The following is a 13,841-nucleotide window of genomic DNA, read 5'->3' as shown; positions in this document are numbered from 1 at the left end:
TACTGTTTTAAATTCTGCTGTGTCATGCTTTACACTAGGAGCTGTGCATGTATTGCGTTGGCTCAAAAGTTCATTTGGGTTTTTCCAAGACATCATACGGAAAACCCGAACAAACTTTTTGGCTAACCCAATATTATTTCACTTATTCCTCACAACGAATTATAATGTAGATGTTTGAATTTTTCTCATGAGAAAGTTGAGACTCAGAGGTTATATTAATTTGCTTAAAGTCAAGCAGGTAGTAAATGAGAGAATGAGACCAAAGGGCTCTTGAGATTCATGGTTTGAGAAGGTAAATTGCACAAATAGAGAAAGAAATTCTAAAACTATTTCTTAGCTGTACAGTTGGAAGTGAGATGCACCCCATCCTTTTATCCTGTCCCCATATACACACAGAAGTCTCTGTGGAAGAGCTGTGAGGTCTTGGAAAGTAACCGATTATTCACTCCCTGGGGTTGACTTGATGCAGCAAATGTTAAAGAATAGCAATGATAAATATAGCTGGATGTGGCCAGCAGGGGAGCCCCAAGGCTAACTGTCTTTGCCTCTCGTTTCAAGAATTCCTGTGAGATGCTGATGGACACAATCTTGAAAGAACTTCAGAAGAAAAATCCAGCTTCTCCAGAGCAAGCATCAAGTGAGGCTTTACACCAGCCTCCCGCGCCCCCAGACTCAGGGCTGCGAGCTGGACTCATTATCAACGGGAGGACCCTGGAGTTTGCCCTGCAAGAGAGTCTGCAAAGGCAGTTCCTGGAGCTGGCTGCTCGCTGCCACGCTGTGGTCTGCTGCCGAGCCACGCCCCTGCAGAAGAGCGAAGTGGTAAAACTGGTTCGAAGCCATCTCCGGGTGATGACTTTGGCCATCGGTGAGCGGGAGTGGAACCCAGCCCTGCGCTTCTCACTTTCTTGTCACACCAGAGGCTGATCCTTCTGTCTGTCCTTTCTTCTGTACACGTTTGCCCTTCTGTCCATCTGTCCTTTTCCTCCCCCACTTCCCCTCCCCTTTCCTCCCTTTTTTCTCCTCCGTCCCCTCACTCCCTCCCCTTTGCCCTCCATCACCTATTTGGCCTCCTCTTATGAACCAGGTGGTAGAGATGTGACATGGAAAACAATATAATAGGACTCTGTGGTACATGTCAGATCCCCAAATCATCTGGGTTAAGGAGGGTAATGTACTGAATCGGAGACCTGAAAAATCCATGAGTTCTGCCTTCAAGAAAGTTAAATTCAAGAATATGAACAGTTCATTTATTTATTCATCCAACCACTATTTATTGAGTGCCTTCTATGTACCAGACATTTTTCTAGGCAATGGGGATACAAGAGTATACAAAACTGACAAAGTACCTTTCCTTAAGGAGCTTACGTATAGGAGGAGTATAATGCAGTAAAAAGTGGGAAAAAAAAGGTATAAAGGTATAAGATATCAGATAGTGACAAACGCTATTGAAAAAAAATAAAGCAAAGTCAGGTGATGCAGAGCATTGGGGGAGCAAGGGACTTCTATTTTAAATAGATTTTTCAGAGACAGTCACTGATAAAGTTGTGTGTAAGCAGAGACTTGAAGGAAATGATAAGGGAGCCATAGGAGATCTGGCGGGGGAAACATTCCTGGCAGAGAAGACAATGGACCATGCTTGGTGTGTTCAAACCCAAAGCAGGTTGAGCAAAGGGAAGAGTCTTCTGCAGGTTAGTGAAGGACAGAGAGGTGGCAGGCGACCAGGTCCTGTAGAGTCTTGGAGGCCATTAGGAATTTTGGCTTTTTTTTTTTTTTTTTTTTTTTGCTGTACACGGGCCTCTCACTGTTGTGGCCTCTCCCGTTGCGGAGCACAGACTCCGGACGCGCAGGCTCAGCGGCCTTGGCTCACGGGCCCAGCCGCTCCGCGGCATCTGGGATCTTCCCAGACTGGGGCATGAACCCGTGTCCCCTGCATCGGCAGGTGGACTCTCAACCACTGCGCCACCAGGGAAGCCCCAGGAATTTTGGCTTTTATCTGAAGAGAGAGAGAGCCACAGGAGGACTTTGAGCAGAGGAGGGACATGAGCTGCGTTAAGTTGAAAAGGATCACATTGGCTGCTGTGTTGAGAGTAACCACGGGGTTGTAAGGACATAAGGAAGGAGACCAGTTGAGCGGCTATTGAAATAATTCAGGGAAAAGATGATTGTGGCTCGAGCGCAGGTAAGAGCAGAGGGGGTGGTGGGATGTGGTAAGATAATGGACATGGTTTGAAGAAAGAGCTGCTGATATCTGCTGACGGATTGGATATGTTATATAATAGAAGGGGTCAAGGGGGATGTCAAGGTTTTGTCTCTTGAGAACAGAAGGGATGGAGCTGCCATTTACTGAGGTGGAGTCAGGGAAGCAGGAGTTGGGTTTTATACATGAGAAATCCATTAGATGTCTAAACAGTGATGTCAAGTAGGCAGCTGGAGATAAAGTCTGGAATTTAGCAATGAGGAATTGGCTAGAGACATAAATTTGGGAATTGTAAGTCTAGTGGTGATATTTAAAGCCCCGATAGTATTATCAGTGAGATTACCAAAAAAATGAGTGTAAGTGGAGAAGAGAAACAGGGTGAGATTAAGCTCTGAGACACTCCAAAGTTCAGACATTAGCAAGATGAAGACTCAGCCATCTCTTATAGTCTGTGTTTCCACCTGGATTATTTTCAGTCTCAGGTAGCATCTCCCCTCAGGGTGCTGGTACAGCTACTAAAAATTCCCACCTTTAGGTCTTCCCTGGTGGCGCAGTGGTTGAGAGTCCGCCTGCCGATGCAGGGGACCTGGGTTTGTGCCCCGGTCCGGGAAGATCCCACATGCCGTGGAGCGGCTGGGCCCGTGAGCCATGGCTGCTGAGCCTGCGCGTCCGGAGCCTGTGCTCCGCAACAGGAGAGGCCACAACAGGAGAGGCCCGCGTATCACAAAAAAAAAAAAAAAAAAAAAAAAAAATCCCACCTTTATATCTTATCCTATTAGCAACCTGAAAGAAAAGATAGCACCTCTTCTCAAGTTGCTGGAATAAAGTATCAGGATTAGGGTGAAATTTTGTTCAACTATCTTATTGAATGAGCATATAAATGAGTGAATTGTTCAAGCCCCTGGATCCATCTGTTCCTGAGGCTAGAGCCCTGGACATGTCAGTTCTATCAATTAAGCTGAATCATGTGCCCATCTCTGAACCAACCACTGAGGCCAGGGAACAGGCAATGGTAATTGTCCAGGCCTGAGTCAGTTGCCCATCCCAAATCTGGTGTTTTGAGCTCAGAGACTCATGGACTCAGAGTTCCCAAGGAAAATCAGGATACTATTACCAGAAAACAAGTTAAGGTTGCTGGGCAGTTGGGAACAACAGCTGTTCATTACCAGCAGCAATGTAATACCTCCTCTAAAGAAGCTTCCAATGTATTGGGAAGACAAAGAAATCTATAGCAAGCTTAATACCATGATAGATATGATAGAGATTCGTAGGGTGGTGCTTGGAGCCTAAGGAAGGGGCATTGGATCTAAAAGGAACATGGGAAGGATTTCCCAGAGGAAGTAATTATCTAAGCTGAGCTCAAGAGCCCTTGAAATCCAGCAAGGTGGGGCAGGGGTGATGAGGACAGTGTTATAAGAATAGAGAGGGCCTCCCTGGTGGCGCAGTGGTTGGGAGTCTGCTTGCCGATGCAGGGGACACGGGTTCATGCCCCGGTCCGGGAGGATCCCATGTGCTGCGGAGCGGCTGGGCCCATGAGCCATGGCCACTGGGCCTGCGCGTCCGGAGCCTGTGCTCCGCAATGGGAGAGACCACAGCAGTGGGAGGTCCACGTACCGCATAAACAGAAAAAACAAAACAAACAAACAAACAAACAAAAGAATAGAGAAACAGCATGTGCAGGGCTGGAAGTAGGGTCTATCTGGAAAATTGAAAGTAGAGTGAGTGACATAGAGAAAGGGGAGGTCAGTCCAGGTAGGGGCTGTAGCATGAAGGACTTTAAGGTAGTGTTGAGTATGGAATTCTTCCTGATGGCAGTGGGATGCCACATTGCATTTGTGCTTAGCTAGCTTCCAGGCAACTTGGAGACATGGGGTAAATTTTTGAAGGATTTGTTTGTTTGTTTGAGTGGCCACTGTTGATTTGCACAGTTGGCAGTTTTTCTTTGCTCCTCATATGTTTCTCACCTTTTCGTCTGTTTCACAAAGGTGATGGTGCCAATGATGTTAGCATGATACAAGTGGCAGACGTTGGGATTGGGATCTCAGGTCAAGAAGGCATGCAGGTGAGTGGATGTTGTGCACCCAAACACCACGAACTTGACCTGCCCATCCAAAGGCAGCATTCTCCATGGTCAAACCTCTGTGGTAGAGTGAGGCTGTCTGCAGCTAGCTCAGGAGTGGGTGACAGGATATTTAGCCATTCGTTCACTGATTATTTACTGGGTGAGGTTTTTTTTTTTTTTTTGCCTGAATCGCACTTATCTGTATTGAATTTGATTTTTCAAAACATAAATATTAAAATAATCCTCTATTACAAGGTATCAACTCATATAAATATATGCATATTTATATATACCCACTCTTTTTTCTTTATTTTTTTTTGGAAATACATTTTTTTAATTAATTTCTGCTTTATAACAAAGTGAATCAGTTATACATATACATCTGTTCCCATATCCCTTTCCTCTTGCATCTACCTCCCTCCCACCCTCCCTATCCCTCCCCTCTAGGTGGTCACAAAGCACCGAGCTGATCTCCCTGTGCTATGCGGCTGCTTCCCACTAGCTATCTATTTTACGTTTGGTAGTGTCTGTATGTCCATGCCTCTCTCTTGCTTTGTCACAGCTTACCCTTCCCCCCCCGCCCATATCCTCAAGTCCATTCTCTAGTAGGTCTGTGTCTTTATTCCTGTTTTACCCCTAGGTTCTTCATGACATACTTTTTTCTTAAATTCCATATATATGTGTTAGCATACGGTATTTGTCTTTCTCTTTCTGACTTACTTCACTCTGTATGACAGACTCTAGGTCTATCCACATCATTACAAATAGCTCAATTTCATTTCTTTTTATGGCTGAGTAATATTCCATTGTATATATGTGCCAAATCTTCTTTATCCATTCATCCAATGATGGACACTTAGGTTGTTTCCATCTCCGGGCTATTGTAAATAGAGCTGCAATGAACATTTTGGTACATGTCTCTTTTTGAATTATGGTTTTCTCAGGGTATATGCCCAGTAGTGGGATTGCTGGGTCATATGGTAGTTCTATTTGTAGTTTTTTAAGGAACCTCCATACTGTTCTCCATAGTGGCTGTACCAATTCACATTCCCACCAGCAGTGCAAGCGTGTTCCCTTTTCTCCACACCCTTTCCAGCATTTATTGTTTCTAGATTTTTTGATGATGGCCATTCTGACTGGTGTGAGATGATATCTCATTGTAGTTTTGATTTGCATTTCTCTAATGATTAACGATGTTGAGCATTCTTTCATGTGTTTGTTGGCAGTCTGTATATCTTCTTTGGAGAAATGTCTATTTAGGTCTTCTGCCCATTTTTGGATTGGGTTGTTTGTTTTTTTGCTATTGAGCTGCTTATAAATTTTGGAGATTAATCCTTTGTCAGTTGCTTCATTTGCAAATATTTTCTCCCATTCTGAGGGTTGTCTTTTGGTCTTGTTTATGGTTTCCTTTGCTGTGCAAAAGCTTTGAAGTTTCATTAGGTCCCATTTATTTATTTTTGTTTTTATTTCCATTTCTCTTGGAGGCGGGTCAAAAAGGATCATGCTGTGATTTATGTCATAGAGTGTTCTGCCTATGTTTTCCTCTAAGAGTTTGATAGTTTCTGGCCTTATATTTAGGTCTTTAATCCATTTTGAGCTTATTTTTGTGTATGGTGTTAGGGAGTGATCTAATCTCATACTCTTACATGTACCTGTCCAGTTTTCCCAACACTACTTATTGAAGAGGCTGTCCTTTCTCCACTGTCCATTCCTGCCTCCTTTATCAATGATAAGGTGACCATATGTGCGTGGGTTTATCTCTGGGCTTTCTATCCTGTTCCATTGATTTATCTTTCTGTTTTTGTGGCAGTACCATACTGTCTTGATTACTGTAGCTTTGTAGTATAGTCTGAAGTCAGGGAGCCTGATTCCTCCAGCTCCGTTTTTTGTTCTCAAGATTGCTTTGGCTATTCGGGGTCTTTTGTGTTTCCATACAAATTGTGAAATTTTTTGTTCTAGTTCTGTGAAAAATGCCGGTGGTAGTTTGATAGGGATTACATTGAATCTGTATATTGCTTTGGGTAGTAGAGTCATTTTCACAATGTTGATTCTTCCAATCCAAGGACATGGTATATCTCTCCATCTATTTGTATCATCTTTAATTTCTTTCATCAGTGTCTTATAATTTTCTGCATACAGGTCTTTTGTCTCCTTAGGTAGGTTTATTCCTAGATATTTTATTCTTTTTGTTGCAGTGGTAAATGGGAGTGTTGTCTTGATTTCACTTTCAGATTTTTCATCATTAGTGTACAGGAATGCCAGAGATTTCTGTGCATTAATTGTGTTTCCTGCTACTTTGCCAAATTCATTGATTAGCTCTAGTAGTTTTCTGGTAGCATCTTTAGGATTCTCTATGTATAGTATCATGTCATCTGCAAACAGTGACAGCTTTACTTCTTCTTTTCTGATTTGGATTCCTTTTATTTCCTTTTCTTCTATGACGGCTGTGGCTAAAACTTCCAAAACTATGTTGAATAAGAGTGGTGAGAGTGGGCAACCTTGTTTTGTTCCTGATCTTAGTGGAAATGGTTTCAGTTTTTCACCATTGAGGACGATGCTGGCTGTGGGTTTGTCATATATGGCCTTTATTATGTTGAGGAAAGTTCCCTCTATGCCTACTTTCTGCAGGGTTTTTATCATAAATGGGTGTTGAATTTTGTCGAAAGCTTTCTCTGCATCTATTGAGATGATCATATGGTTTTTCTCCTTCAATTTGTTAATATGGTGTATCACGTTGATTGATTTGCGTACATTGAAGAATCCTTGCATTCCTGGAATAAACCCCACTTGATCATGGTGTATGATCCTTTTAATGTGCTGTTGGATTCTGTTTGATAGTATATTGTTGAGGATTTTTGCATCTATGTTCATCAGTGATATTGGCCTGTAGTTTTCTTTCTTTGTGACATCCTTGCCTGGTTTTGGTATCAAGGTGATGGTGGCCTCGTAGAATGAGTTTGGGAGTGTTCCTCCCTCTGCTATATTTTGGAAGAGTTTGATAAGGATAGGTGTTAGCTCTTCTCTAAATGTTTGATAGAATTCGCCTGTGAAGCCATCTGGTCCTGGGCTTTTGTTTGTTGGAAGATTTTTAATCACAGTTTCAATTTCAGTGCTTGTGATTGGTCTGTTCATATTTTCTATTTCTTCCTGATTCAGTCTTGGCAGGTTGTGCATTTCTAAGAATTTGTCCATTTCTTCCAGGTTGTCCATTTTATTGGCATAGAGTTGCTTGTAATAATCTCTCATGATCTTTTGTATTTCTTCAGTGTCAGTTGTTACTTCTCCGTTTTCATTTCTAATTCTATTGATTTGTGGGTGAGTATTATGGTAATTTCCCTGGGTAATTTTAGCTCTGCGGCTCACTTGTTCAGTTTAAAAATATATAACTTATCTAAGTCATAAGGATATATATTTTTAGCACTGCAATAGCTGTATGACTTTTGACACTGATGAGAGCTACTAAGGATTTGAATGAAATATCTAAAAATCCTACAGAGAGAGGGAGAGGGGGAGGGAAGATAGGAGAGAATGAGTGAAGTGGGATTGTCCTATTTTCGTGTGCGCGCATGTGTGTTGAATAGTGTTTTAGGCACAAAATTCAGATAGAAGTTTGTCCAAAAGATTGCTTGTCATGTATGGAGCTAGTGCTGTCAAAGGAAAGTGGGATGTGAGGCTTGGGGTTTCCTAAGAATGATAAATTACAATATCTCTATAAAAGATGAGAAATTCAAATACCTCCTTTACCTGCTACATTATACAAAGTCACATGAAGTCATGACTATATACTTTTAATATTCTCATGGAGGAGAAGCAAATGCACACTGTAATGCACAGAGTTCTTGTTAAGGGAGCTGCTCTCTAGGGAAAGTACACTTGCTGAAATTACATCATGAATGGTGACCAGAGAGAAGTTTTGTTTCATTAGACCACATTGGAAAACTGAGTGGTAGGTAACTCCAGGTAACCCATTAAGGCTCTGTGTTCATGGGTTTTTGTTTGTTTGAATGTTTTGGGGTTTTTTTTTTTTCCGGTCTTAGGTTTAAACCACATATTTGACCAGTCTGAACCTGCTGGCAGTTAGGCTGCCGTGCTGTGTCTGTTCTAACATGTTGCATTGCTCAGGGTGACATTCTCTCCCCGTTGCCTCTGCAGGCTGTGATGGCCAGTGACTTTGCCATTTCTCAGTTTAAACATCTCAGCAAGCTACTCCTTGTCCATGGGCACTGGTGTTATACCCGACTTTCCAACATGATTCTCTATTTTTTCTACAAGAACGTGGTATGTAGCTCCAGAAAATTCGCCCCCCTCCTTTCTCCCTTCCACTCCAGCTTGTGTAAGGGGTGAAGAGGAAGGGCCCGATGCTAAGCTCGCTTTGCTTGTTGATGTTTGGGAAGCAGCCAGGAGCACTTCTGCTGTCTTACCAGGAATAATCTGGGAATGTGCTGTGTTTCTGCTGCTGACAGCAGATTGCTAGGCTTGTCCATCTGCTAGCATTTTCTATTCCCTATGCATTTAAATTCAATTAAGCCCTGCCTGATTCATTTAGAATCCAGTTTTTTGACCTTCCATTAAAAGGTTGTGACAAGCAGAATTATGAAACATTTAATGCTTTCTGTCAGTAGAGAATGAAAAGGTTTGCTTCCATTTTACAGGAGATAGAATATATATATATATATATATATATATATATATATATGCTGTCCCCAGACGGATGTCCCATGTGGTATATTGAAGACACAGATACAGATGAAAACCCAGTATAGTGCCTTAGGCTGTAGCTGGCTAGCACTCCCAGATGACGAATTCTTTGGCAAGCCTGTAAAATGTGTTTGTGCTTGGTAGCTATTTGATGGTCAGGGAACTTAATTTTGACTATGTTATTCATAGAAGGGCAGAATTTGAGTAGTAGGATTCCAGGCTTCTAATCTTCAGCAAACCATTTAAATTTCAGTTTTCTCTTTCATAAACCCATGTGGACCTTAGATTGCTTCACCTAAATCCCTTCTAGGTGGGGTGATTATGTAAATATGTCGTGATTTTCAGACCACATTTATTCTTGGTCTTTAAAATGAGTATGTAGCAAGTTAGTAGTAAACAGAAATTTACATCACTCTGTTGGAATGCCATCTTTAGGAAAAAGATGACTTTAATGGGTCATTTTTAGGATATCCCAAATATGTAATTTAGATCAGTATGTGCATGTGTGTCTGTCTGTGTGTCGGTAAATCAGCGGGAGCATTTTTTTCCCTATAGCACGATGAACTTTTCAGGAAGCTTTCAGTACTTTCCTAATTGGAATTAGCACATTCAGCCAAAGTTTAAGAAGGCCTTGATACTGTATGAAAATATTTGAAATGTATAATATCTCTGTCAGTGTGATTCTGGGGAAAGCTGTGATTTATAACTTAAAATTCCAGGACTTAGTGGTCAATGATTTTTAGAGGGGAGCCCGTCTTCCGGGTTTTTAAAATACCTTTACATTTCTCTACCTTCTCTTCTATTATGATGCAGTCCACTGCATCCTCTCCCCCTTCCTTTTAACTCCATATTTCTAACTAATATTAGAAAGAGACTAGGACATCATGATAAAACAAATGTCCAACTCTTGTTAAGTATTTAAAATTTTGTCTCATGAAGAAAAAAAGAAAAGAAAGAGATTGCCACATGCCCTTGGAGAGAGGGGGTGTTTATTAGTAGGGAGTACATCACCAGGGAGCAAGGACCCTGGGGTCGTTCTGCTCCGTAAACCTTGATGGCCGTTCACACTGAAATCCTCCTGACTTGTTTCTGCCTCTTTCTTGCCTAGCCAAACAACAAATGGTTTGTAAATTGTGGAGAACAGGGCCAGTATCAGAAGCCATTCGAATAGCTTAGCTTTCTGAGACTACGGTTCTTGCATCTTGGGCAATTTTTGAGATAGTGATGAGGACTATGGATTCATGCCCCAGAATAGTGCCCCAAACCGCATATACCTAAAACCTGTACATTTTCAGGAGTGAGGCATAATGCATATCTATGGACCCTAGACTAAGAAACTCTATTCTAAGGATTGTGGCCCCCATCCTGAGGTGTTTCAGTGTATCTATGGTGCCAAAAATAATATCTTAATCAATTAATTAAAATTGACAAAAAGGCATTTTACAGGTCATGAGCAGTTGCTAACTGGATCTTGATACTAAGACCTGACGTAGTATAATTCTCATTTTGCAGACATAGAAACCAAAATTCATAGAGGTTATTAAAATGACCTAAAGTCATAGAGTCAGTAGGAAGTTTCCCTAGGACTTGAAACAAGACCCCCTAATTCTAAGCCCAGTGACCTTTCCTGTGGCCTGTCTTGCTTCAGTGCACAGAGCTTTTTCTATCATGGACTTACCCTGTGTGAGACAAAATAAGAAGCTATGTATGTGCCTGGCCTCTAGCATGACCACCTGTCCTGGTTTTCCTGGGACTGTCCTAGTTTTTATAGTAAGAGTACCATGGCCTGGAAAATTCCTCAGTCCCAAGCAAACTGGGATGGTTGGCCACTCAACTGACACCATCCCATTTCACCAGGAAAAAATAACTGTGAACCCAGAAAGCAAGAGAATGAACACTTGTTGTATGGCTGCTACATACCAGGCATAGGGCTAGATTCTCTTCATCTGGAGCTAGAACATCTGCATATGAATACTGACTCTGCTACGTGTTAGGCAGGTAACTTTGGGCAAGTTCCTTAGCCTCTCCGTGCCTTACTTTCCTCATCTGTAAAATGTGAACAACAGTAATTCCCACGTTGTGATGAAAATTAAATGTATTCTTTTTAAAGCTCTTAGAACAGTGCCAGCACCACATAGTAAATGGTGTGTGTGTGTGTGTGTTTTAATTTAGTTAAACATTTACCAAAAAAAGCTGCAAGGTAAGTTGTGGTCTTCCATTCTGTAAGTGAGGAAAGGAGGGGCTGAGATCACATGGCTCAGGACAGCAGCGTGTCGTGTGTGCGGTCCTAGCATGCATTGCTGACTCTAAGACGTGAATGTTCCTCTTTGTGTCCCTAGGCCTATGTGAACCTCCTTTTCTGGTACCAGTTCTTTTGTGGGTTTTCAGGAACATCCATGACTGACTACTGGGTCTTGATCTTCTTCAACCTCCTTTTCACATCTGCCCCTCCCGTCATTTACGGTGTCCTGGAGAAAGATGTGTCTGCAGAGACCCTCATGCGCCTGCCTGAGCTTTACAGGAACGGCCAGAAGTCAGAGGTGGGTGTATAGCACAAACGCACAGACCAATACTTAGCTGCTGTCAAAGCCGCTCAGCTCCAATGTTGTTGGGTATTGAAAACTATTTGAATCATCTGTTTCCAAAGATCTCTACTAACACAGCAGCTATTAAGTCAGTCGCTTCTGAGATGAACACAAAACTGTGAAAGATCTTAGGTATTTATAAGCAGAAATGCAGTCCTCAGACCTTACAACTAATAATATCTAATATTTACTAGACCCCACGGTGCTGCCTTTTGTGCACACTACTAAATATCCCCAGTCCCATTTATCTTCACAAAACACTGAGAGAGGACTTGGTATTGTTCCCATTCTAAGAGAAAGAATCTGAACTTCAGGGGGGCTGGATAATTTTTCCAAAAACCTCACAGCTAAAAAATGGCAGAGCTAGGATGGGAACCCTTTTTAGTCTGGTTCTAAAGCCAAACTTAAATTCTTCAGGTTCTACTGTCACGCAAAATAGTGGTGTGAACTTAACAGCTCCCTCTCCCTGAACGCGTGTCCCACCTCCCCTTGACTGATCTCTCAGTCCTGTCCATCCACCTCTGATATGTCCCTTATGTTTCATTTCCTCTTATCTATAGTATTGTAGTTGCCGATTAATTGGGCTAGCTGTCTCAAAAGTTTTTTTTTCTAATTTGTCTTTTACAAAATTAATAACCGGCATTGAGATGGTCTTATGAACATTTATGTAATGCCTCTTACATGCCAGGCACTGTTATAAGTCCCTAACTTACATAAATCTACTTCTCAAAATGATCCTGCAGGGTAGATGCTATCGTTATCCACACTAGATGAGGAAAGGCAGGCACAGGGAGGTACTTTAAGTAATCTGCCTGTGTCACCAAGCTCATGGGTGGTACAGGTAAACTCCGGTTCCCGATCCCCTGCTGTGCTGCAGAAAGAACACTGATGCTATCTTTGGTCCTTGGGTGCCCCCCCACACCCACCCCTTCGCTGTTTAATGGCCAGAAATCCAAAGTGCTCTCCTAAGGACATTGTCAGGATCACAGAGACTGAGGTGGACCAGCAACCTATAGACACGTATAAGCGGACAAAGCTGAGGGGTCAATCTGGTCAGATATTCTAGCCTTGAGAAAAGGACTCTGTTAGTCAGGACTTTTTCAGTTGCAAGTGACAGAAAACCAGCTCAAATTGGCTTAATGAAAAAGGGAAATATATTGGCTCTCATAGCTGCAAAATCCAGGAGTAATGGTGGCCAAACAGCATTACTCTTAAAGCAACTGTCAATATGCTGGTTACAACTCCTTGGCCCAGCTTGAGTCCCATGCCTTTCCCTGTGCTTATCACTGTGGCTAGAAAGATCATTTTCTCATTGACCAGGCCTGGGCCATAGATCATTCCTGAGGACAGAGCTGAACCCTATGGACAGGATTGGGAAAGAGGGTATCCTGTAAAAGGACTGGAGAGACGAAAATGAGACCCATCATGAGAAATCCATGGGTCGGACTTTACTGGCCTCACTGTCCTGAAAATGCTGACCCAGAGCAGCACATGTTAGAAATGATGGGTGATGTTTAGCCTGAGTTTAAATTCTGGTTCATGGGCTTCCCTGGTGGCGCAGTGGTTGAGAGTCCGCCTGCCGATGCAGGGGACACGGGTTCATGCCCCGGTCCGGGAGGATCCCACATGCCGCGGAGCGGCTGGGCACGTGAGCCATGGCCGCTGAGCCTGCGCGTCCGGAGCCTGTGCTTGGCAACGGGAGAGGCCACAAACAGTGAGAGTCCCGCATACCGCAAAAAAATAAATAAATAAAAAATAAATAAAATGATGCATTTATTTTCATCAATCCAATTTTATTATGGGTTGAACTGCCTTTTGAGACTGGAGGGTAATTTAATGTCCTTAGGCTCATGGAGCAGCCAACATGGAGGAGAAGTCAACTTCCAGGGAGCAAGAAATCCTTACAATCCTTTAATATCATCCAACCCATTCAGATCAAAGAACCATATGAGGTTTTCCTAAAAAAGTCCGATCTGACTTAAAGTTCAAGGCCAGGGTGCAGGAATATGTGGTTGATATTAATGAAGATTGTCCTGTACCCTACGTCTAAGTTAAATTCCAAGTCCATTGGGGAAAGAGGGGTAAAAGCAGACCTTTAACGTTTTTACAGCTTGGTGTTTTCAAAGCCCATTTGTTCAGCCTGAAGATTGTAATTGGTCTTTACCCTTGGAAGAGTTGAGGTCATTGTTTCCTGTTGCTGAACACTGCTTGCTGTCAAGCCTTTGCACACATTGTTCTATTGAGCTGGCCAGTTTTATAGTACATGGTAAAGCAGGCAGAGTCCCAGCATGTGGCTATT

At 42.5% G+C, this 13,841-nt stretch overlaps 1 protein-coding gene across 2 annotated transcripts in view; it reads left to right on the top strand.

Moving 5' to 3' along the window:
• ATP10D (ATPase phospholipid transporting 10D (putative)) overlaps positions 1 to 13,841 on the top strand; it is a 128,691-nt gene that overhangs the window by 102,665 nt on the left and 12,185 nt on the right. For both annotated transcript variants that reach the window (XM_081235500.1, XM_081235501.1), the window contains 4 exons: positions 559 to 865; positions 4,183 to 4,259; positions 8,412 to 8,537; positions 11,297 to 11,497. In XM_081235500.1, the coding sequence (XP_081091626.1) occupies positions 559 to 865; positions 4,183 to 4,259; positions 8,412 to 8,537; positions 11,297 to 11,497 (711 nt within the window). The remainder of the gene's footprint in view (positions 1 to 558; positions 866 to 4,182; positions 4,260 to 8,411; positions 8,538 to 11,296; positions 11,498 to 13,841) is intronic.

The sequence above is a fragment of the Mesoplodon bidens genome, assembly GCF_964165515.1.
Source record: "Mesoplodon bidens genome assembly, chromosome: 1".
Taxonomy (NCBI): Eukaryota; Metazoa; Chordata; class Mammalia; order Artiodactyla; family Ziphiidae; genus Mesoplodon; species Mesoplodon bidens.
The sequence above is the reverse complement of the archived record's forward strand: the minus strand, read 5'-3'. Positions and strand labels throughout refer to the sequence as shown.